At 43.5% G+C, this 24,549-nt stretch overlaps 1 protein-coding gene across 1 annotated transcript in view; it reads right to left on the bottom strand.

The window, feature by feature from the left end:
- The window catches only part of LOC129695863 (solute carrier organic anion transporter family member 3A1-like), a 302,938-nt gene that overhangs the window by 23,200 nt on the left and 255,189 nt on the right, over positions 1-24,549 (bottom strand). The window contains exon 7 of the mRNA XM_055633268.1: positions 14,638-14,776. Within this exon, the coding sequence (XP_055489243.1) occupies positions 14,638-14,776 (139 nt within the window). The remainder of the gene's footprint in view (positions 1-14,637; positions 14,777-24,549) is intronic.

The raw sequence follows: 24,549 nt of genomic DNA, 5'->3' as shown, positions 1-24,549 counted from the left end.
GTTATTCAGAAATAGCAGGAGGGGAGATGAGGAAAAGACAGAACACAACACAATTTTTCATGTCATTTCATTTTCTGGTTGCAATCTTGTGGGAACTCTTTAAAGGTCAGAACTTTATAAATCGTTATCCTGGCAGAATTATTTTATTATCAGTGTCACTCTGAACTCACTGTATTAGCTGCAGTTCACAGCAACATTGTTTAGTTGTCAGCAATGACTTCACCACATAAGGCATAAGCATTCACCCATCTAGTTTGTCATCACTGTGGCTTCATCAACATTATAACCCATGCCCTTCCTGTCTTGGAATCACCACTCCCGTGATTAGTTCTGAGCTCCCACTTCGTCAGTCCACCACTGATCCTTCACCTCCCTTTCTTTATGATTGTGACTAACGGCCTCGGCTCCATCTGTCTTCCCCTTACTCCATCCTCTGGATTCGGGCAAGACCCACATTTATTATCCATTCTTAAATGCTGTCTAGAACAAGTTGAGCTTCTGAACGTCTGTGGAGCAGATAGACATAGAAACATAGAAAATAGGTGCAGGAGTAGGCCATTCGGCCCTTCGAGCCTGCACCGCCATTCAATATGATCATGGCTGATCATCCAACTCAGTATCCTGTACCTGCCTTATCTCCATACCCCCTGATCCCTTTGGCCACAAGAGCCACATCTAACTCCCTCTTAAATATAGCCAATGAACTGGCCTCAACTACCTTCTGTGGCAGTGAATTCCAGAGATTCACCACTCTCTGTGTAAAAAATGTTTTTCTCATCTCAGTCCTAAAAGACTTCCCCCTTATCCTTAAACTGTGACCCCTTGTTCTAGACAAATTAGATCTAAAACTGGCTTGGCAATAGGAGGCAGAGGGTGATGTTCGAGGGCTGTTTTTCTTTTAATGGAATGCCTTTGACTGGTGGGGTTCCACAAGGACCAGTGCTAGAATTCTTGCTGTTTGTAATATACATGAATGATGTGGATCCGGATGTAGGAGGCATGATCAGTAAAGCGGCTGTCCCACTTACGTGACCTTGGCACGCAAATTACGCGACCTCGTAGTCGCATTGAGCCGCGATGGTCCCGCGACAGTCGGGCGCGATTGCATGCGTACGCACAGCTGTCTGGAGCGCGTGACGTCATTTGAAGATGGACACAAAGTTGGAGTAACTCAGCGGGACCGGCAGCATCTCTGGAGAGAAGCAATGGGTGATGTTTCGTGTCGAGACTCTTCTTCAGTCTGAAAAGAAGGGTCTTGACCAGAAACGTCACCCATTGCTTCTCTCCAGAGATGTTGCCGGTCCCAATGAGTTACTCCTGCATTTTGAGTCCATCTTCAATTTTCTTGGCCCCGCTCTTGGAGTAGAAGTGGGGGCGGATCCGGACTGCAACGGCCGTGAGCCCCAGGCCGAGTTCAGCGATCATTTGTCTGCTTCTGCTGCAGTTGAAGGTGAGACGTTGCGTTGCGCCTGGGTCTTGGGCCTGCCCCACTTTGGTCGTCAGTTCCACAACAGGCCGTTGGCGTGCAAAGATTTCGTTCACTACAAAAATTTCGGAGCCCCGCGCGATGTCGCGCACAACTGCATACCCCTCCACGCTTCTAAATGGGACCGGCCATACGATACCCATGCACCTTCAATGCGACCACGAGGTCACGTAATGTGCGTGCCAAGGACGCAAGTGGGACAGGCCCTTAAGTTTGCAGATGTCACAAAGACTGGTGTAGTTAGATAGATTGGCTATGGTTGAATGGATGGATCGAATGGCTTACTTCTGCTCCTATAACTTATGAGTTGTTGACAGTATGGAGTGTAATCTTATGCTGCAAGCTGATATTGATGTGCTGGTGAATTGGGCAGAGAACTGGCACATGGAGTTTAATCCGGATAAATGTGCAGTGTTGCATTTTGGGGATACGACACGGTTTGGGACATATCACATGAAAGGTGACGTCTTAAGGAACATTGAAGAGCAGAGCAACCCTGGCATTCAAGTACATAGATCCTTGAAGGTAGCAGCACAGATAAATAATGAAGTGAAGTAGGCACATGGAATACTGGTCAGGGCAAAGAGCATTGGAGTGATAGACACAAAATGCTAGAGTAAGTCAGCGGGTGAGACAGCATCTATGGAGAGAAGGAATGGGCGAAGTTTCGGGTCTGACAAGTTTCAGTCTGACAAAGGGTCTCGCCCAAATTGTCGCCCATTCCTTCTCTCCATAGATGCTGCCTCACTCGCTGAGTTACGTCAACATTTTGTGTCTACCTTCGATTTTACCAGCATCTTCAGTTCTTTCTTACACAGTATTGGAGTGATGATCCAAATTAATAAACTATTGATCAGACGTCAGCTATAGCATGTGGTTCTAGTCAATACACCATAGCAAAGATGTGATAATGCTGAAGAGGAGTTTTCCTGCATTTCCTGCTTCTTTTTCTGCCCAGCATTACTCCAGCATTATTCACCGTTACTCAGTTTTCTCCTTTTTCCTGGCTTTCTCTTCTTTCTCTGTTCCCCTCTTTCTCAGCTTCCACATTCCCCTCATCTCCCTGGTGGATTCCTTCTGTGAATTAGCTTAAAATGTATTCGAAGCATCAAAAGCATTATCAGTGACTGACATATCCAAAAATATACTGAACCCTCCCCTCATCTCATGTAAAAGCCAAGAACTGATCCAGCAATTCAAAGACATCCTGTACAATCTGTGACCAGATTCTAGTTTCCTAGTCTGGCTCAAACCCTTAACAATCTGGTTAACAAAAAGCAATCATGGCATTTAACATAAATCATTTTTTTTTGGTATGGCTTTGTAAATATTTGATTAGTGTATAAGTGTAAATAATTTGGTGTACATATAGCTGCTGGTGTACATATGGTGTACATATAGCTGCTAAATTTGTACAAGATAATTATAAGCAGTTGAATAAGGGGTGGGAATTAATAAGCTTTGGCTTCTTCCTGCTCCTTTTCGGACACATACGATTTCATTTATTTATAGATATTGTTTATGACACTTTATAAATATTCTTGTTTTGTTTTTTGTATGCTGTTTCACACTTGCTTTTTATTCTTTTATTCTGTTCAAAATAAAGAATCGAATAAATAGATAAATAAATAAATAAATGGATAGATAAATAAATAGACAAATAAATAAATAAATAACCTGCTGACAACTCACACCTATGGAAGACCATTCCAAGTCGATGTTGCCCTTAAGAGTTCAGGAATGTTTATACCATTTTCTCTCTTGGTTCCTTGGAAAACAACACTTGTTTAGATACAATGTGTAGGAAGGAACAGCAGATGCTGGCTTACACCAAAGACAGACACAAAATGCTGGAGCAGCTCAGCATGTCAGGCAGCATCTCTGGTGAAAAATAATAGGTGACATTTCGGGTTGGAACCCTTCTGCGGACTGAAAGTAGAGGTGGGGGGGTGGGGGTTGGGAAATGGAGGCATAAAAAGGCCAGAACAAATCAGGGCCGGCAACAGATGATTTCTGGAAGGGTGAAGCAAACATCAAATAACCTCATCTGCCCATTCCTTTGCAGAGTGGGGGATTTACAAAGATGATCTGGAGAAAAGTGCAAGGGTCCTTGTCACGATTTATCCTGAACAGTTGTGTAACAGGATTTTTTGATTTATGGACTGGTCCCAGAATACTGAGACATACTGTAAGGGAATGTGGTCAGCTAGCTCATTGGGGTGGAAGATTGCAACCTTCACGTGGTCCGCCCAGTTTTGACGAATGCAATCAACCCGGCGTGCACAATCAAATAAGATCAAATAGAACAAGTTGCCCTGCAACTTTAGGCTGTGCACGCCACATGCAAGAAGAAGAAGCTAGCTCAAATGGAGCTGTAGGAGTATGTGCTGAGGGATGTACTGAAGCTTGGTGTAGACAAGGCTCTATGGGGGAAGACCAGAGACTAGGTGCTGATAAGTGTGAGGTGCTACACCTTGGCAGGACAAATCAAAATAGGACGTACATGGTAAATGGTAGCGAATTGAGGAATGCAGTTGAACAGAGGGATCTAGGAATAACTGTGCATAGTTCCCTGAAGGTAGGATCTCATGTAGATAGGGTGGTAAACAAAGCTTTTGGTGTGGTGGCCTTTATAAATCTGAGCATTGTATAGAAGTTGGGATGTAATGTTAAATTGTACAAGGCCAATTGTGAGGCCAATTCTGGTGTATTGTGTACAATTTTGATCGCCAATTATAGGAAGGATGTCAACAAAATAGAGAGAGTACAGAGGAGATTTATTAGAATGTTGCCTGGGTTTCAGCAACTAAGTTACAGAGAAGGTTGAACAAGTTAGGTCTTTATTCTATGGAGCGCAGAAGGTTAAGGGGGGACTTGATAGAGGTCTTTAAAATGATGAGAGGGATAGACAGAGTTGACGTGGATAAGCTTTTTCCATTGAGAGTAGGGAAGATTCAAACAAGAGGACATGTTTTGAGAATTAAGGGACAGAAGTTCAGGGGTAACATGAGGGGGAACTTCTTTACTCAGAGAGTGGTAGTTGTGTGGAATGAGCTTCCAGTGGAAGTGGTGGAGGCAGGTTCGATTTTACCATTTAAAAATAAATTGGATAGGTATATGGACGGGAAAGGAATGGAGGGTTATGGTCTGAGCGCAGGTAGATGGGACTAGGGGAGAATACGTGTTCGTCACGCACTAGAAGGACCGAGATGGCCTGTTTCTGTGCTGTAATTGTTATATGGTTATATTGTAGTGCGTGGGTCTCAGAATGAGGCAAGTAGTCCGCAGTTTGAGAAGCACTATACTTTATTTCCTCCCGGTTCAGGGGAAGACGAAACCAGGGGAAGATGGCACCCAAACCCTGCCTTTTATACCCTCCGGCTAAGGACCGCCTCCGGACTGCACCACTCCTGTGCCGAGGGGTTCGGCAGTATAATGGGACGACCCTTAGGAGCCGCCACAGGACCCTCCCCCCGAGAACCAGAGGCACAAAACGCACCCGGCTGGGCGCACGACGACCCTACCGGCCTCTGCGTGCGGAAGTCAGCAGATACCCCGGGGCTTGCGGGGGCGTAGGTGGAGGGACAGGTCAAGGGGGCCGGCGGGAGGAGGACAGGTGGAGTGACAGGTGGAGGGAGTCGTGAGGGGGGACGCCCTCGGGGCCGAGAATTGAGCAACCAGCACCGGCTGGTCAATGTCCAGGTTGCGCCGGCTTCAAACGGTCAATCGACGACACGGCCTCCGGCCGGCCCCCCATGTCCAGGACAAAAGTCGACTGCCCGTGTTCCAGCACCCGCATACCAAGCTTTTCTTTACCACCCTATATGAGATTCCACCTTCAAGGACTATGCACGGTGATTCACAACGGGCCGTCGGCCTCTGAAGTGGCGTCCGGTGGGCATCACGGCGCAGGAAGACGTATGGGCAGACCGTGAGGGCCATTGGCACGTGTGGTCGAAATGTCCCATGGCGGGATGTCGGAATGCGAGCCTGCCAACTCGCTCGCGAAAGGCGTTGAAGGGCGGAGGAGGGCGTTTCCTGATGCTCCACCGGCGCCGACGGCACGAACTCCCCGGGCACTGTGAGTGGCGACCCGTATACCAGCTCCGCCGATGATGAGGCCAAGCAAGTCCTCTTTGGGAGCGGTCCGGATGCCCCAGCATTGACCCACGGCAACTCGTCCATCCGGTCCGGGCCGGTGAGCCGTGCCTTCAATGCCGCCTTCAGCTGCCGGTGGAACCTCTCCACCAGACCGTTAGCCTGCGGGTGGTAAGCCGTGGTGTGGTGCAGCTGCACCCCCAGCAAGCGAGCCATGGCTGACCACAGCTCGGAGGTGAACTGTGGCCCCCGGTCGGAGGAGATGTGCGCCGGCACCCCGAAGCGAGCAATCCAGTGCGCGGACAACGCACGAGCACACGTAGCCGATGAGGTGTCAGCCAACGGAATGGCCTCCGGCCACCGCGTGAAGCGGTCCACCATGGTCAAAAGGTGGGTGATGCCCCGGGACGGTGGAAGGGGCCCCACAATGTCCACGTGGAGATGGTCGAACCGCCGGTGAGGTAGACCGAACTCCTGGAGAGGTGCGCGGACATGGCGCTGGATCTTTGCTGTCTGGCACGGGATGCAGGTGCGAGCCCAATGGGCAACTTGCTTGCGCAGACCGTGCCACATGAAGCGAGCTGCCACCAGTGCCGTCGTCGCCCGGATTGATGGGTGAGCCAGTCCGTGGATGACCTCGAACACTCTCCGGCGCCAGGTGGCAGGGACGATGGGGCGTGGCTGACCGGACGACACATCGCACAGGATTGTCATACCCCCAGGACCGAGAGGGACATCCTCAAGACGGAGTCCGGAGATGGCAGTCCGGTAGGTGGGCACCTCGTCGTCCGTGAGCTGTGCCGCCGCCAGAGCAGAATAGTCCAATCCGGGCGCCACCTCGAACACGGCATTTATAGCAGGGCGGGACAATGCGTCGGCCACCCGGTTCTCTTTCCCCTTGACGTAGCAGATGGCTGTGGTGTACTCGGAGATGTAAGCCAACTGCCGCTGCTGACGTGCGGACCAGGGGTCGGAAACCTTCTGCAGGGCGAAAGTGAGCGGCTTATGGTCGGTGTAGGCGGTGAACGGGCGGCCCTCCAGGAAGTAACGAAAATGGCGCACAGCCAGGTACAGAGCCAGGAGCTCACGATCGAACGCACTGTACTTGGTCTGCGCGCGGTTGAGGTGCCGACTGAAGAAGGCCAGAGGCCGCCAAACTCCGCCCGTCAGCTGCTCCAGCACAGCACCAACTGCCGACTCCGAGGCATCCACAGTGAGAGCAGTCGGGGCATCTTCCCGCGGGTGCACCAGCAGCACGGCCCGAGCAAGGGCCTCCTTCGCGCCGTCGAAAGCTGCCTCCGCCTCGTGGGTCCACTCAACGCTCTTCTGCTGCCCACCCGCCAGAAGTTGATACAGGGGCCGCATGATGTGGGCCGCGGATGGCACGAAACGGCCGTGTGGTCCAGAAGCTGGGCAGTTTTACGGAGACCGCGTCCAGAGACAGGGTCGGGCTGGCGTGTGAGGAGGTAGGGCTTTGTTCTGTCTCGATCATGATGCCAATGGAGCGTCGGGGGTCACCAATGTAGTGCGTGGGTCTCAGAATGAGGCAAGTAGTCCGCAGTTTGAGAAGCACTATACTTTATTTCCTCCCGGTTCAGGGGAAGACGAAACCAGGGGAAGATGGCACCCAAACCCTGCCTTTTATACCCTCCGGCTAAGGACCGCCTCCGGACTGCACCACTCCTGTGCCGAGGGGTTTGGCAGTATAATGGGACGACCCTTAGGAGCCGCCACAATATGTTATATGGGTCCTTATTGCTAGACGTTGAGGGGCTGATTTGAGTGGGGCCACCGCTCCAACAAGGGGAAGTATATCACCCAAGGGTGGCACATGAGTTGCAATGGTGCTACATGTAAAGAAAAGTAAGGTGCTAGTACTACCAGCTATAACTCTAGCAATATTGAATGTGTAGACTTAGAATGCATTAAGAATATTGCATTAACCATAATATAACCATATAACAATTACAGCACGGAAACAGGCCATCTCGGCCCTACAATTCCGTGCCAAACAATTATTTTCCCTTAGTCCCACCTGCCTGCACTCATACCATAACCCTCCATTCCCTTCTCATCCATATGCCTATCCAATTTATTTTTAAATGAGACCTGCCTCCACCACTTCCACTGGAAGCTCATTCCACACCGCTACCACTCTCTGAGTAAATAAGTTCCCCCTCATGTTACCCCTAAACTTCTGTCCCTTAATTCTGAAGTCATGTCCTCTTGTTTGAATCTTCCCTATTCTCAAAGGGAAAAGCTTGTCCACATCAACTCTGTCTATCCCTCTCATCATTTTAAAGACCTCTATAAAGTCCCCCCTTAACCTTCTGCGCTCCAGAGAATAAAGACCTAACTTATTCAACCTTTCTCTGTAACTTAGTTGTTAAAACCCAGACAACATTCTAGTAAATCTCCTCTGTACTCTCTCTATTTTGTTGACATCCTTCCTATAATTGGGCAACCAAAATTGTACACCATACTCCAGATTTGGTCTCACCAATGCCTTGTACAATTTTAACATTACATCCCAGCTTCTATACTCAATGCTCTGATTTATAAAGGCTAGCATACCAAAAGCTTTCTTTACCACCCTATCTATATGAGGTTCCACCTTCAAGGAACTATGCACGGTTATTCACAGATCCCTCTGTTCAGCTGCATTCTTCAATTCCCTACCATTTACCATGTATGTCCTACTTTGATTTGTCCTGCCAAGGTGTAGCACCTCACATTTATCAGCATTAAACTCCATCTGCCATCTTTCAGCCCATTCTTCCAAATGGCCTAAATCACTCTGTAGACTTTGGAAATCCTCTTCATTATCCACAACACCCTCTATCTTGGTATAATCTGCATTCTTACTAATCCAATTTACCACACCTTCATCCAGATCATTGATGTACATGAAAAACAACAAAGGACCCAACACAGATCCCTGAGGCACCCCACTAGTCACCTGCCTCCAACCCGACAAACAGCCATCCACCATTACCCTCTGGCGTCTCCCATTCAGCCACTGTTGAATCCATCTTGCTACTCCTGCATTTATACCCAACAGTTGAACCTTCTTAACCAACCTTCCATGTGGAACCTTGTCAAAGACCTTACTAAAGTCCATATAGACAACATCCACTGCTTTACCCTCGTCAATTTCCCTAGTAACCTCTTCAAAAAATTCAAGAAGATTAGTCAAACATGACCTTCCAGGCACAAATCCATGTTGAGTGTTCCTAATCAGACCCTGTTTATCCAGATGCTTATATATATTATCTCTACGTATCTTTTCCATTAATTTGCCCACCACTGAAGTCAAACTAACAGGTCTATAATTGCTAGGTTTACTCTTAGAAACCCTTTTTAAACAATGGAACAACATGCGCAGTATGCCAATCCTCGGGGACTATTCCCGTTTCTAATGACATTTGAAATATTTTTGTCATAGCCCCGGCTATTTCTACACTAACTTCCCTCAATGTCCTAGGGAATATCCTGTCAGGACCTGGAGACTTATCCACTTTTATATTTCTTCAAAAGTGTCAGTACTTCTTTTACTTTGAAACTCATAGTAGCCATAGCTACTCTACTGGTTTCCCTTACCTCACATAATTCAATATCCTTCTCCTTGGTGAATACCGAAGAAAAAAAATCGTTCAATATCTCCCCCATTGTTTTTGTTTTGTCTATATTTTATAATCTGAATAAAGTTTCTTTTTTGAAATATAAATACCAATCTCTCCTCAAAATGTAAACCTTGGATCCCGTTCTCATTCTGGGATACCTACGTTGCACTCTTAAAACCCAGAAGGTGGAATTCTGGAATTCTCTACCCATAATGTGGTGGGGACTAGAATGTTAAAGATATTTAAAGAGAAAACAGATGACACTGTGAAAGATCAGAGCATGAAAGCTATGGGGAATTGGTCCAGAAGAGGACTTAAGGCCTGGAGCAGATCATAATGAATGGCGGGGCAGGATAAGATGGGTTATTCCTGCTTCTACTTTTCAATGTCCTTATGTAATATATACTTGATTACATAACAACCACAAAATCAATAGGTAGAACCTATATCAGTTCTTTATGAAATCAGCAGAAACTCGCACTAAATCGTTTCTCCAATAAACAATAACATTGTCAGGGTATATTCAGTTAATCTTCCTGAACACAAACGGAGAACTTACTAAAGAGCAGAGACGGGCTCTATTCTTACAGGTGAAAGCGCAACTTCAAAATCATTTGTGCTTAAATGGTGCTCTCTAGTGGCCAAACGATGCTTTACCAGATGCATTCTCTTCCGGATAGGATTTACATGATACCTAGCAAGAACAGCAGCCCTTAACTAATCTTATTTCCCAAGCTCTGAGATCAATTATTTTACTACAACAAATAACAACTTGCATTTATATTTTACTTTTAAAACAGAGCTTTCTAATTTGCTTGACAGAGGTCAATGGCAAACTGATGGTGAGCTGTAAGAAGAACTAAAGTCTTGGCCAAAATTACGAAAATATTTTTAACGGATAAGAAGGCGGACTGATTTAATATTGAATTCCAGTGAATGGGATCTCTACAAATAAGATGCCCCTTAATACTTTGCTCTTAAACAATTTTTTTGCTCTCCCTTAATTTCTCCTTGCATGGTTCAGTGTTTGAAAATTCTCCTATGAAGCATCTTTGAAGATTTTGCTAGGTTAAAGGCACTGCATAAATTTTCTTGCTGAAGGGCCCTAACAGGCATCCAACACTTCAAACCCACCGTACACTTGCGATTTTTAATCACATCTAAGTGGGCCAAAGATCTATCGGACCTGAGCAAGTACTCCTCTTATGTTCAGCACTCCCGTAAATACTGGCCTCATTTCAATGCAACAACCAGTAAAAGCGTCAAACATGTACAAGATATTTCAATGAAATTATTCAAATCTGATGCAACAACAATTTCTGAAAATGGCCTGATTATTCAAATATAGCAAGCCACTTTCTAACAGAAGGAGATGATTGAGATGATCATATTTAACTAGAATATAAATTACAAATTTGGAAAATAATTCATGGAAATATGTATACATTGTCCAAGAGTATGTTAACTTTCAGTGGGAATGCTTGACCAATAAATTTATAATTGATTCCAATGTGATACCGAGAAGCATTCATATAATATTTTCCCATTTGCTTTCTTTCCTCCTCACAAAATCTTCTACCTTTCTCTGTTGCACAAAAAGGAGGCAAAGTTGACAATATAGCAAAATGTCAATGTGTGCTCAGGATATTGGTTCATGGAAAACTGCAAAATAAATAGTTTTCATCCCATTTATGTCCACTATCATGTTATAATATACATTCTTGCCATAGTGGGAGTACAGAGAAGGTTCACCAGACTGATTCCTGGGATGTCAGGACTTTCATATGAAGAAAGACTGGATAGACTCGGCTTGTACTCGCTAGAATTTAGAAGATTGAGGGGGGATCTTATAGAAACTTACAAAATTCTTAAGGGGTTGGACATGCTAGATGCAGGAAGATTGTTCCCGATGTTGGGGAAGTCCAGATCAAGGGGTCACAGTTTAAGGATAAGGGGGAAATCTTTTAGGACCGAAATGAGAAAAACATTTTTCACACAGAGAGCTGTGAATCTGTGGAATTCTCGGCCACAGGTGGTAATTGAGGCCAGTTCATTGGCTATATTTAAGAGGGAGTTAGATGTGGCCCTTGTGGCTAAAGGTATCAGGGGGTATGGAGAGAAGGCAGATACAGGGCCGAATAGCCTACTCCTGCACCTATTTTCTATGTTTCTATGTTTCTATAATGGACGAGTGAGTAGGATAACAAAGAAATAGTACGAACAAATGATCGATGGTCAGTATGGACTCGGTAGGTCGAAGGGCCTGTTTCCATGCTGTATCTCTAAACTAAACCACCTTGGCTTGCTTTATTACATTAAATATTCTATGCAAATACAATTGCTGTTGCACTTATGCATTGCACCTCAACTGTTCCATGTGATAGCAAAATCTAAATTACCTATAATAAAAAAATTGACCTTAAATTCTCTAGTGAATTGATGCTGACTATCTTATATTTAAAATACCTGATTCTCCTTTTCTAGCAGGAGAAGATGAGTGAATCTGTTACTTACCTTGTTGTTCTGGCTTCAGTAACTCATATTGCTCACTAGCTGCTTACCACAATTCACAATTCACTTATCGACAATGTTATGTTAAATCCACCTTTCAATTCAGGAGACTGTTACTGGAAACCAAGCCGCCCATGGTCAAAGGGAAGACAGTGGCAGGGAAGTATTAACATCATTAAAATCAGCACTGCATAAATTCCAACATTAATGGACCCGGGCATAATATTTTATTCCACTAGAAAATGACTGCATCCCATCACCCGAGAGCTTTCAGCTCAACCACTAATGCTGCAAGCAAGACTTTTAAAGATAAAAAGGCAATTTAAATATTGCTATATTAACCCTGACATAAAAATGTAAAAAAATGTAAAAAACCAATGTAACTAAAAAGAGAAAGCTTTTAATTCTATCCATTTTGCCCTTTCCTTGATTCTTTCATTCTCTACTTTCCACAAATTTATGTTTCAATTTTAATTTATTTTCTAGCTTTATACCTTGACATTTTCTCTTGGAAGTCTCCACTAATTATAGCTGTGAGCATGGCCAGAGAGAACATCGATTCTGATCTGATGCCCTGTGAGAATTTTTTTTTTTTTTTAATGCGTTTTAATGGCTCATTCTTCTAAAGTCAGATTATTCCACATTATATTCTGCCTGTTTATATCCCCATACACTCTTTCTCCTCACAATCCATACTTCCAAACAGATTTGTAATATCTGATTTTTAAAAAAAAATATATTACACCTGATCCTTTCCAACCACAGCATTCTTACAAATTTGGTCTGAATGCCTGTTTTGATTTCAATTTTTAGGCCTATTTTAGATACGGTAATTTTAATTTTTAAAGCTATATATATTTATTACGTTTTTATTAACCGCACTGATTGAGAAACAATGTTTTCGTTTCATCTGTGTATGTACTCAGTTAAAATGACATTGAAGTAAATACTGAATACTGAAATTGTTAACTGCTGGGACCTAGCCACTGATCTTTGCAACACCTCACCAGTCACACCGGTCAAAACTGAAAAACACCTGCTATTCCTATTCTGTTTCCTGGCTGGTAATCAATTTTCAACCCGTCAGAATATTATGCCCAATAACATGTGCGGTAAGTGTGTTTAAAATCTTCTGTTGAAGCATTCTGAAGACCCTTGAAAAATCTATATTAGCTAGTTTCCCTTATGTTTTTGACTTGATATGGTTTCAGTTTCTATAAGGTTTGTCAAACAAGATTTCCCTTCCATACTGACATTGCCTAATCCTACAATTTTCTTTGTCACTTGCTTAATGATAGATTCCATCATTTTTCCCACTACTGATGGAAATCTGGAAAATTACAGACTTTGTTTCCATATCTTCTGAGTCACCTCCTTCAAATCCCCAGAATCCCAAGGTTGCCAGGTCCTGAGGACCAATTATATTTTAGTCCCATTAATTTTTCCAACACCAGTATTCTCTTGTACTAATGCTACTTTCTTTGAGTTCCTCATTCACTGTTGTTCTGCACCATTTTAGAGAGATTGTCTTTGTCTTCCATAACAATAGGTACAAATTACTTATTTAATTTCACCCTCATTTCTACTCCACAAAATAAATCAAGTTGTTTTAATTTGTAATCAACATCAACTATTATTTTCCTCTTTGCTTATCTATCAAAGCTCCTGCAGTCTGTATTTGTCAGTTTTTGACTGATCTTCTCTCATATACTACTTTCCCCATGTATATGGCAGTCTTCTATTGCTGAATTCGAAATGTTTCCTTATTACAGATGATACTTGAACCACTGAGTTCTTCCGTTTTGCTGTTGTTGTAGATTCTAACAGCTGCAATATTTTTGACATCTTTTGTCTTATTACTTATCTTTTACGTCATATCTTTTCATCTAATGTTATCTTTAACCTCTCTTACTCGCTGTAACTGGAGCACTTTTCTATTGAAGATGTTTTGGCTCAAGAGACCTATATCATTTGAAAACTATGCACTCATTCTTTGAATGTTAGACATTAATTGATTTTACTTTAATGTACTTTCCTTTTTTATTGTTTTTAAATACATTTTTATTAGAGGCATCTGCATATCATAATCCAAACCAGCACAGACTTTGTTTCACGGTTACATATTAAATATCCATGTTTCCAGGGACCCAGTTACCAAAGTAGCTGGGATCCTCCTTTGTCCGTTACATATTAACATTGCCTCTAATTATTTATTTATATTTATAGATAGAAAAAAAGAAAGAAAGAAAGAAATTAGAAAAATAGGATAAACTATCAATAATACAACTTGGGAGATAGGTCCGTAGGTCAGAGACATAACTATTCATCTAGTCCTGGGTTCAGGCTTCAGTCCGGCCTCCGTGCCGGTCCGATCTACCCCTTCAAGTAATCTAAAAATGGAGACCATATTCTAATGAATAATTCTGGTTTGTCAATTAAGACATATCCAATTTTTTCCAAATGTAAGGTCTCCGACATCTCCATAATCCACATCTTGATTGTGGGGGTTGTTGGGTTTTAATGTACTTTCCAGAGCCAAATTCATTGTTGGAAAGAGTGCAGAGAAGATTTATAAGGATCTTGTCAGGACTTGAGGACCTGGAGTTGGGCAAAGTAGGACTTTATCTCTTGAGGCGCAGGAGGTGAAGGGATGGAGAGATGTTTAAAGTCATGAGGAAAATAGATAGGATGAATGCACAGCATCTTTTTCCCAACAACTTCCCCCCCCCCCCCCCCCCCCCTCCAACTCTTGTAAGAAAACTGTTGTGTTGATGTCACTCTTCTGCAAATGGCTTTTAACTACCCGATTATCAAGGAACTATTTCTCATTGCACAATAGTAGAACTAAAGTGGTTTTGATTCTTCTTCTGAGTTTAAAATGGCAGAACACATCTATTTATCGAACAAGAAAATGCTCACCTTGTTGGTACATCCGGCAAAGCATGGGGAAAGGTAAGTGATGCCATCAGCCCCACAGACTGGGTTTAAAGTCTCTTTTGAACATCTGCAATGTTCGTTACATGATACGGTTAGATCCCTTCTGAGTTCATCGAAAGTGCTAAAAGCAAAATCAAAAGTCATAATGAGACATGTCTAAATGCTAAAAGTTTTGTTTGAATTCTTACAAGGATACCATTCACATGGCACATTACCACAAAATGAAGCACAGTGTTCCTACATAGTGGGAATGTGATTTACTGTATTACATAGAAACATAGAAAATAGGTGCAGGAGTAGGCCATTCGGCCCTTCGAGTCTGCACCGCCATTCAATATGATCATGGCTGATCATCCAACTCAGTATCCTGTACCTGCCTTCTCTCCATACCCCCTGATCCCTTTAGCCACAAGGGCCACATCTAACTCCCTCTTAAATATAGTCAATGAACTGGCCTCAACTACCTTCCGTGGCAGAGAATTCCAGAGATTCACCACTCTCTGTGTGAAAAACGTTTTCCTCATCTCGGTCCTAAAAGATTTCCCCCTTATCCTTAAATTGTGACCCCTTGTTCTGGACTTCCCCAACATCGGGAACAATCTTCCTGCATCTAGCCTGTCCAACCCCTTAAGAACTTTGTAAGTTTCTATAAGATCCCCCCTCAATCTTCTAAATTCTAGGGAGTACAAGCGAGTACAAGTATTAAAATGGCTGATGAAGTTGGGGCTGTTCTCTACATTCTAGAATGAATATCTTCTTTTTTGCCATTCCTTCAGGATAGCGAGAGTGACACTTCTTTCTTTAGGTTGTGCCAAATGGTGATCGATTTTTATTTAGGCAAATGGTTTCCTATTGCTTACAATCTGTGTTCAAGAGATGGTGTTACATTCAGTGATAACTTGGTTTATTTAGACAGTTTCCAGTTGTTAAATTGACAGATTATCTGTAAATGGCTTTTAAAAATATAATTTCCATTTAATATAGGCTTAAATTCCAGCAACAAGCATGCTTGTTGATGTGAGCAGGGATTCAATGGGACAAGCACAAAACCAGAACTGAGAGACAAGTAGACAATGTGGAAGGATTAGCTTTTTTCAATTTATCCATCTTGGATGTATGGAAAATCTGAAATGAAACTCCAAAGATTACATCCACAAGAGATCACAGAAACTAAGGAGTGTACTTGGTGAAATTCAGGTTAAGGTGCAATTTAATACATGTTCTCACTATACATTGTACATGTATAGTGACAATAAATGGCATATCTATCTATCTATCTAAAATAACCAAACATTTATGTTGAAATATAATTCTGTGGGTTGGTAAATTTTGGGCCAGGGTTCAAAGTCTCATAGTTAGAATAAGCCCTCTCAGGGCTTTGTTTTCCATTGTCATATGATGTCAGTGCTAATTTAGAACATGAGAGTGATAGATTTTTGTTAGTGAAATATTTTAAGGGATAGAGACCATTGATGGATATGTGGAATTAGGCCACTATATGTCCATAACTCATTAGAGACACAAGAGGTTGCAAGTGCTTGAATCTTGAGGATAAAACAGATTGTTGTTTGTCGTCTGTCCATTTATTTCCGCAGATGCTGCATGACCCACTTAGTTTCTCCAGCAGTTTGGTTTTTGGTCATAACTCATTGAATGGCTGGACAGATTTGAGATCTAAGTAGCATGCTCTTTTCCTTTAGAATTAATCAAATTTTCACTTTACTATTGTGCATGTAGAAAACTTTGATTTAGATTTAGGCGGCATAGTGGCGTAATGATAGAGTTGTTGCATTACAGCGGCAGAGACCTGACTACGGTGGCTGTTTGTACGGAGTTTGTACGGTTTTCTCCGGGATCTCTGGTTTCCTCCCACACTCCAAAGACATACAGATTTGTGGGCTAATTAGCTTGGTAAAATTATAGATTGTGACTAGTGTGTGTGGGATAGTGTTAGTATGCAGGGATCGCTAGTTGGCACAGACTCGGTGGGCCGAAGGACCCGTTAGCATGCTGTATCTCTAAACTAAATTAAAGATCACATTGCCACAGATTTATTGCTGAATCATAAAAGTTGAGGAGATCAGGCAAAAATGGGGTGAATGACACTGAATTTTTCCTAAGTTAGGGAAATTTCTCTCCTGGGATAAATAAATTTTGATTGTATAATATTGTATCAAATCGAATCAAGAACTAGAGTCGTTGATTTAAGATGAGTTGGATGATCAGCCATGATCATATTGAATGGCGGTGCAGGCTCGAAGGGCCGAATGGCCTACTCCTGCACCTAATTTCTATGTTTCTATGTTTCTATGAGAGGGAAACGATTTAATAGGAAACTGAGGAACAACTTTTTCGCACAGAGGGTGGTTGGTAAATGGAGTGAGCTACCAAAGGAAGAAGGTGAGGCAGATACGACAATAACATTTGGATCGGTATATGGATAGGAAAGGTTTTGTGGGATATGGGCCAAGCTTGCACAAACGGGACAAGATTAGATGGGGCATCTTGGTCGGCATGGGCGAGTTAGGCCGAAGGATCTGCTTCTGACTGACTATGACTCTAGGTTGGATAGTAGAGTGTTTTGCATCTCTTTAATTTCTATCCAAATATGCTTTTTATGTGGGATGTCAATGTTATTTTTAGTCTAGTTTAGAGTTACAGTGTGGTATTAGGCCCTTCGGCTCACCAAGTCTGCATCGACCAGCTGTCCCCGCACATTAACATTATCCTACACACACTAGGGACAATTTACCAAGCTATACCAAGCGAATTAACCTACAAACCTGTCCATCTTTGGAGTGTGGGGGGAAACCAAAGATTTTGAGAAAGCCCACGCAGTCACGGGGAGCACGTACAAACTCATACAGGCAGCACCCGTAGTCATGATCAAATCCGTGTCTCCGGGGCTGCAAGCGCTATAAGGTAGCAACTCTACCGTTGCGCCACCAAGCCGCCCTTTGAGATTGAAAGTAAATTATCAGAATTTAATAATCGTCCATCAACTGAGATTAGAGTAAATTAATCAGATGTAGTTGAGTTGTGAGTTTATTTATAAGACTGCAGCACCAGGCGCAGCTAAGTGAGCTACCCAACCCAGCAGAATTACATGTTTGCTAAACAGTGAAGAGCATGAAATAGATGATATTGTCATAATCAAGTTCAGATCAGTCTGAAGAAGGGTCTTGACCCGAAACTTCATCCATTCCTTCTCTCCAGAGATGCCTGTCCCGCTGAGTTAATCCAGCATTTTATGTCTTTCTTCGATTTAAAACAGCATCGGCAGTTCTTTCCTACACAGTTCAGATCAAAGCTCCGTAGCCCTGCCTCATCTGGTCATGAATGAAGTGACCAATTAAATTGCTAATGGGAAAAGGAAGATCCAAGAACACCGCTATCTTCAAAGATGTTAGGAGCCAACATATCATCAACGCTGAAGCATTCACCACCACGTTCAAACAGAATAGATGATCCATCTTTCTTCAATGTCTTCTCTTTGATGACACAGTGCTGTTGAAGTTAGTACAGCTGATACACGGCTCAGTCTCAAATACTGGCAATGTGAAGTTTTCACTACCTCCCTGTGATCACATGGGTTTCCCCGAGTACTATGTTTCTTCCAACATGCTAACGTCATGCAGGTTGATAGGTTAATTGATTTCCATAACCTATCAGCAGATGCAAAATTATCCAACTGCAAGCATTAGGTGTGAACTAACCAAAATCTATCAGTGTACTATACTGTTCCTGATGAAAATGTAATATAATTACCACATATGACTGTATAAACAGCACTTGCTGGTTTATATCCCCCTACTATAAAACTAAATAGTCATGAAAGTCTGACAGGCTGCATTGCCAGAATGCATCCAATGTCTTAGTAATGAACATGGCTGCTAACAATACCATCTGCTAAAAGTGACTTTAAGTGTCTTTGTTAAATAAGGACTGCTTGTAAAATTGCAAAATGGCAATTCATCTACCGAGCAGAGCCTATCACAAGGCATACCGTTCAACTGTAGCAATAGATCGTGTTAACACAAAACACCATCTGTTGTAATGCCACATATAGTGAGCACTTTTCTACTTCATGCACCATATAGTGCGGGATGATTTTTCTTCCCACATCTGTTTTTGTTCAACTCCCTAATACAATGGCTCCTTGGCTTCCTCAGAGCATACAGAATTTGTGTTGCTTGATTTTATAAACTCTCTACAAATTAATTTACCAATTGTTGAACATTCCTTGATAGTGTACCAAGGGAACAATTAGCTACTCCAGGCATAAATCAAACGATCCAATCATCTGCAAACGCAGCAAACCTGAAGCAAGAGTATAACAGGGTTGGCTGAATAACAGGTACACAAAAATGCTGGAGAAACTCAGCGGGTGCAGCAGCATCTGTGGAGCGAAGGAAATAGGCTAAACAGAAAACCCTTCTTCAGACTGATAGGGGGTGGAGGGGAGAAGGAAGGAAAAAGGAGGAGGAGGAGCCCGAGGGCTGAGGGATGGGAGGATACAGCCCGAGGGCTGAGGAAGGGGAGGAGACAGCAAATTTGGGAGAATTCAATGTTCATGCCCGCAGGATGGATACTCCCCAAGCGGAATATGAGGTGCTGTTCCTCCAATTTCCGGTGTTGCTCACTCTGGCCATGGAGGAGACCCAGGACAGAGAGGTCGGACGGGGAATGGGAGGGGGAGTTGAAGTGCTGAGCCACCGGGAGGTCAGGTAGGTTCGTGCGGGCCGAGCGGAGGTGTTCGGCGAAACGATCGTCCAACCTCCGCTTAATCTCCCCGATGTAGATCAGCTGACATCTAGAGCAGCAGATGCAGTAGATGAGGTTGGAGGAGATACAGGTGAACCTCTGTCGCACCTGGAATGACTGCTTGGGTCCTTGAATGGAGTCGAGGGGGGAGGTGAAGGGACAGGTGTTGCATTTCTTGCGGTTGCAACGGAAAGTGCCCGGGAGCGGGTGGTATGGGAGGGAAGCTGGGAGCAGATGCGGCGTAGGCGGAGGAATTGGGAGTAGGGGATGGAGTCCTTACAGGAAGCAGGGCGGGAAGAAGTGGGCTGAATAACAATTTGTTTCTTTTGGTTTAGAAGCTCTACCTCGGCTATCTGCCATTATACACAGCAACACTAAGGAGTCTTCAATGCTGCATGACACGCAAGATATATATGTACAGTAATCCTAGCACGAGCATAGGACTGAAGCCATGGTGCAGTTATCATTGAACAGAACTTGGATCAGAAGACCCAAAGGCCAAGACCGATAGACACAGCCATCTTTCCACCACCCTCCCTCCTAACAAAAACTAATTTGTTTTCCAGAAGAAGGGTCTTGACCAGAAATATCAAATGTGTCGGAAGGAACTGCAGATGCTGGTTTACACTGAAAATAGACACCTATTCCTTTTCTCCAGATACGCTGCCTGACCAGTTGAGTTACTCCTGCGTTTTGTGTCTCCAGTCAAAAAGACTTGATTGAAACTGAAGTGTGGTGTGGGCCAGTGGCTGGGCGGAACTGCCAATGCAGCCTGAATGTTTTTCTTCTATCCTTGATGATTAAAGTACTTTTTTCCTTTCACATGCAGCATGAATGCAGCGACAATAGGGAAAGGCAGGTAATCTGGTTCAATTGTACCACCCTGTGATGAACTGGTGAAATGTTACACTCATTGTGAAATTTGCATCATGTGCTACTTGCTTGCTAAAAAGGGGCAGAGAGGGTAGGGTACATGTTATGGCTGAAATCTGAGTAATAATATATAATAGTTTAAGTAAATGACTTGAAGTCACAGGACCATACAGCACAGAGTAATGTTCTTTGGTCCACTTGTCCATCAAGCCCTATCAATAATATTCACATTTACCAGCACATGCACTGGCCCACACCACACTTCAGTTTCTATCGACTCTTTTCTGACTGGAGTGCTTATAATTAAGGGCAGAATATATATTGGCTGGGTAATTACAGTGCCCTCCATAATGTTTGGGATAAAGACCCATCATTTATTTATTTGTCTCTGTACTCCGCAATTTGAGATTTATAATAGAAAGAAAATCACATGTGGTTAAAGTGCACTTCGTCAGAATTTAATAAAGGCCATTTTTATATATTTTGGTTTCACTATGTAGAAATTACAGCAGTGTTTATATATAATCCTCCCATTTCAGGGCACCATAATGCTTGGATACACCAATGTCTAGTAAATAAAAGCAGTCATGGTTAGTATTTTGTTGCATATCCTTTACATGCAATGACTGCTTGAAGTCTGCGATTCATGGACATCACCAGTGGCTGGGTGTCTTCTCTGGTGATGCTCTGCCAGGCCTGTATTGCAGCCATCTTTAGTTCTGCTTGTCTTGGGGGCTAGTCCCCTTCAGATTTCTCTTCAGCATATAAAAGTCATGCTCAATTGGATTCAGATCGGGTGATTGACTTGGCAACTCAAGAATTAACCATTTTCGAGCTTTGAAAAACTCCTTTGTTGCTTCAGCAGTATGTTTGGGATCATTATCTTGCTGTAGAATGAACCGCCGGCCAATGAGTTTTGAGGCATTTAGACAATAGACAAGACAGTAGGCCATTTGGCCCTTCGAGCCAGCACCACCATTCAATGTGATCATGGCTAATCATCCCCAATCAGTACCCCGTTCCTGCCTTCTCCCCATATCCCTTGACTCCGCTATCTTTAAGTGCTCTATCTAACTCTCTCTTGAAAGCATCCAGAGAAACGACTTCCACCACCCTCTGAGACAGGGAATTCCACAGACCCACAACTCTCTGTGAAAAAGTATTTCCTCATCTCCGTTCGTTTGTTTGAACTTGAGAAGATAGGATGTGTTTGTACACCAGAATTCATTATGCTACTACCATCAGCAGTTGTATCATCAATGAAGATATGTGAGCCTGTATCTTCAGCAGCCATACATGCCCAGGCTATAACACCCCCACCACCGTGTTTCACAGATGAGGTAGTATGTTTTGGATCTTGGAAGGTTCCTTCTCTCCTCCATACTTTGCTCTTGCAAACTCTGATTTCTGTTAATCTTCATCTCATCGGTCCACAGGACCTTTTTCCAGAACTGTGATTGCTCTTTTAAGTACTTCTTGGTAAACTGTAACCTGGGAATCCTATTTTTGCGGCTAACCAGTGCGTTGCATCTTGCAGTGTGGCCTCTGTATTTCTGTTCATGAAGTCTTCTGCGGACAGTGGTCATTGACAAATCTGCACCTGACTCCGGAAGAGTGTTTCTGATCTGTCGGACAGGTGTTTTTGAGGATTTTTCTTTATTATAGAGAGAATTCTTCTGTCATGAGCTGTGGAGGTCTTCCTTGGCCTGCCAGTCCCTTTGCGGTTAGTAAGCTCACCAGTCCTCCCTTCTTCTTAATGATGTTCCAAACATTTTGGTAAGCCTAAAGTTTGGCTGATGTCTCTAACTGTTTTGTTCTTGTTTCTCAGTCTCATAATGGCTTCTTTGACTTAACTTTGGTCCTAATGTTGATAAACAGCAATAAAAGTTTCCAAAGGTGATGGAAAGACTAGGTGCTGAGAACTCTCTTATACCTGCAGTAAGGAGGCAATTAAACACCTGTGCAATAACAAGCACCTGTGAAGCCATGTGTCCCAAACATTATGGTGCCCTGAAATGGGGGGGACTATGTATAAACACAGCTGTAATTTCTACATGTAGAAATGTATAAGAATGGCCTTTATTAAAATGTGCACTTTAACCACATGTGATCTTTTCTATTACAAATCTCAAATTGTGGAGTACAGAGGCAAATAAATAAATGGTGGGTCTTTGTCCCAAACATTATAGAGGGCGCTGTATTTGTCTGGGGAACAATGATGAATACAGCACAAGTGTCTGCTCTGGATGTTGTGCATTTGCTCCACCCACCAGCCCCAACCCTTCTGTGGATCCATAGATTGCATTCCCTCCCTGACTTTATTCTTGGTATTAGGATTAGATTATCATTGTCACATGCACCGAGTTAATTATATGCATCCAGTCAAATAGCAAATTTACAGTGTTGCAACTACAGAGAAAATGAAGGTATAAAAAGAAAAAGTACAAGGGTCTTATGTGAGATTATTGGCGGTTTATTCAGTAGTCCGATAACAGCAGGGAAGAAGTTGTTCCTAAATCCTGTGGTGGATCCTGTGTTTAGAAGATGCTCCTAAATCCTGTGGTGCTCACCCCAAGTGTTTTATCCTGTATTTCTCCAGGCTAAATTCCTTTTGCACACCTGGCCTACTTGCAATGCTGAAATTTCTTCCCCTCCTTCAACCACACCATTGTTATCGGCATCTATGTTAACCCTCGTCACACTGAAATAAGGGAAGATGAGGTTGTGATCGTACAGCTTTAAGTATCCACTGCTATTCATGGCATCTGTCCATGGTTTCTGCTGAGCGAGAGGTTAGGCCGATCCGGAGTACTCCTGGCTGCAGCACAGATAGTGTCATAGAGTGATACAGTGTGGAAACAGGCCCCACGGCCCAACTTGCCCACACCGGCCAACATGGCCCAGCTACACTAGTCCAACCTGCCTGCGTTTGGTCCATATCCCTCCAACGTTGTCCTATCCATGTGATAGAAACATAGAAACATAGAAATTAGGTGCAGGAGTAGGCCATTCGGCCTTTCGAGCCTGCACCGCCAATCAATATGATCATGGCTGATCATCCAACTCAGTATCCCGTACCTGCCTTCTCTCCATACCCCCTGATCCCCTTAGCCACAAGGGCCACATCTAACTCCCTCTTAAATATAGCCAATGAACTGGCCTCAACTACCCTCTGTGGCAGAGAGTTCCAGAGATTCACCACTCTCTGCGTGAAAAAAAGTTCTTCTCATCTCGGTTTTTAAAGGATTTCCCCTTTATCCTTAAGCTGTGACCCCTTGTCCTGGACTTCCCTAACATCGGGAACAATCTTCCTGCATCTAGCCTGTCCAACCCCTTAAGAATTTTGTAACTTTCTATAAGATCCCCTCTCAATCTTCTAAATTCTAGAGTGTATAAACCAAGTCTATCCAGTCTTTCTTCATAAGACAGTCCTGACATCCCAGGAATCAGTCTGGTGAACCGTCTCTGCACTCCCTCTATGGCAATAATGTCCTTCCTCAGATTTGGAGACCAAAACTGTACGCAATACTCCAGGTGTGGTCTCACCAAGACCCTGTACAACTGCAGTAGAAACCTCTCTGCTCCTATACTCAAATCCTTTTGCAATGAAAGCTAACATACCATTCGCTTTCTTTACTGCCTGCTGCACCTGCATGCCTACCTTCAATGACTGGTGTACCATGACACCCAGGTCTCGCTGCATCTCCCCCTTTCCCAATCGGCCACCATTTAGATAATAGTCTGCTTTCCTGTTTTTGCCACCAAAATGGATAACCTCACATTTATCCACATTATACTGCATCTGCCAAACATTTGCCCACTCACCCAGCCTATCCAAGTCACCCTGCAGTCTCCTAGCATCCTCCTCACAGCTAACACTGCCCCCCAGCTTAGTGTCATCCGCAAACTTGGAGATATTGCCTTCAATTCCCTCATCCAGATCATTAATATATATTGTAAATAGCTGGGGTCCCAGTACTGAGCCTTGGGGTACCCCACTAGTCACTGCCTGCCATTGTGAAAAGGACCCGTTTACTCCTACTCTTTGCTTCCTGTTTGCCAGCCAGTTCTCTATCCACATCAATACTGAACCCGCAATGCGTTGTGCTTTAAGTTTGTATACTAATTTCTTATGTGGGACCTTGTCGAAAGCCTTCTGGAAGTCCAGATACACCACATCCACTGGTTCTCCCCTATCCACGCTACTAGTTACATCCTCGAAAAATTCTATAAGATTCGTCAGACATGATTTACCTT

The sequence above is a fragment of the Leucoraja erinacea genome, chromosome 3, assembly GCF_028641065.1.
Source record: "Leucoraja erinacea ecotype New England chromosome 3, Leri_hhj_1, whole genome shotgun sequence".
NCBI lineage: Eukaryota > Metazoa > Chordata > Chondrichthyes > Rajiformes > Rajidae > Leucoraja > Leucoraja erinaceus.
Note: the sequence above shows the minus strand (reverse complement) of the source record. Positions and strands in the feature narration are given on the sequence as shown.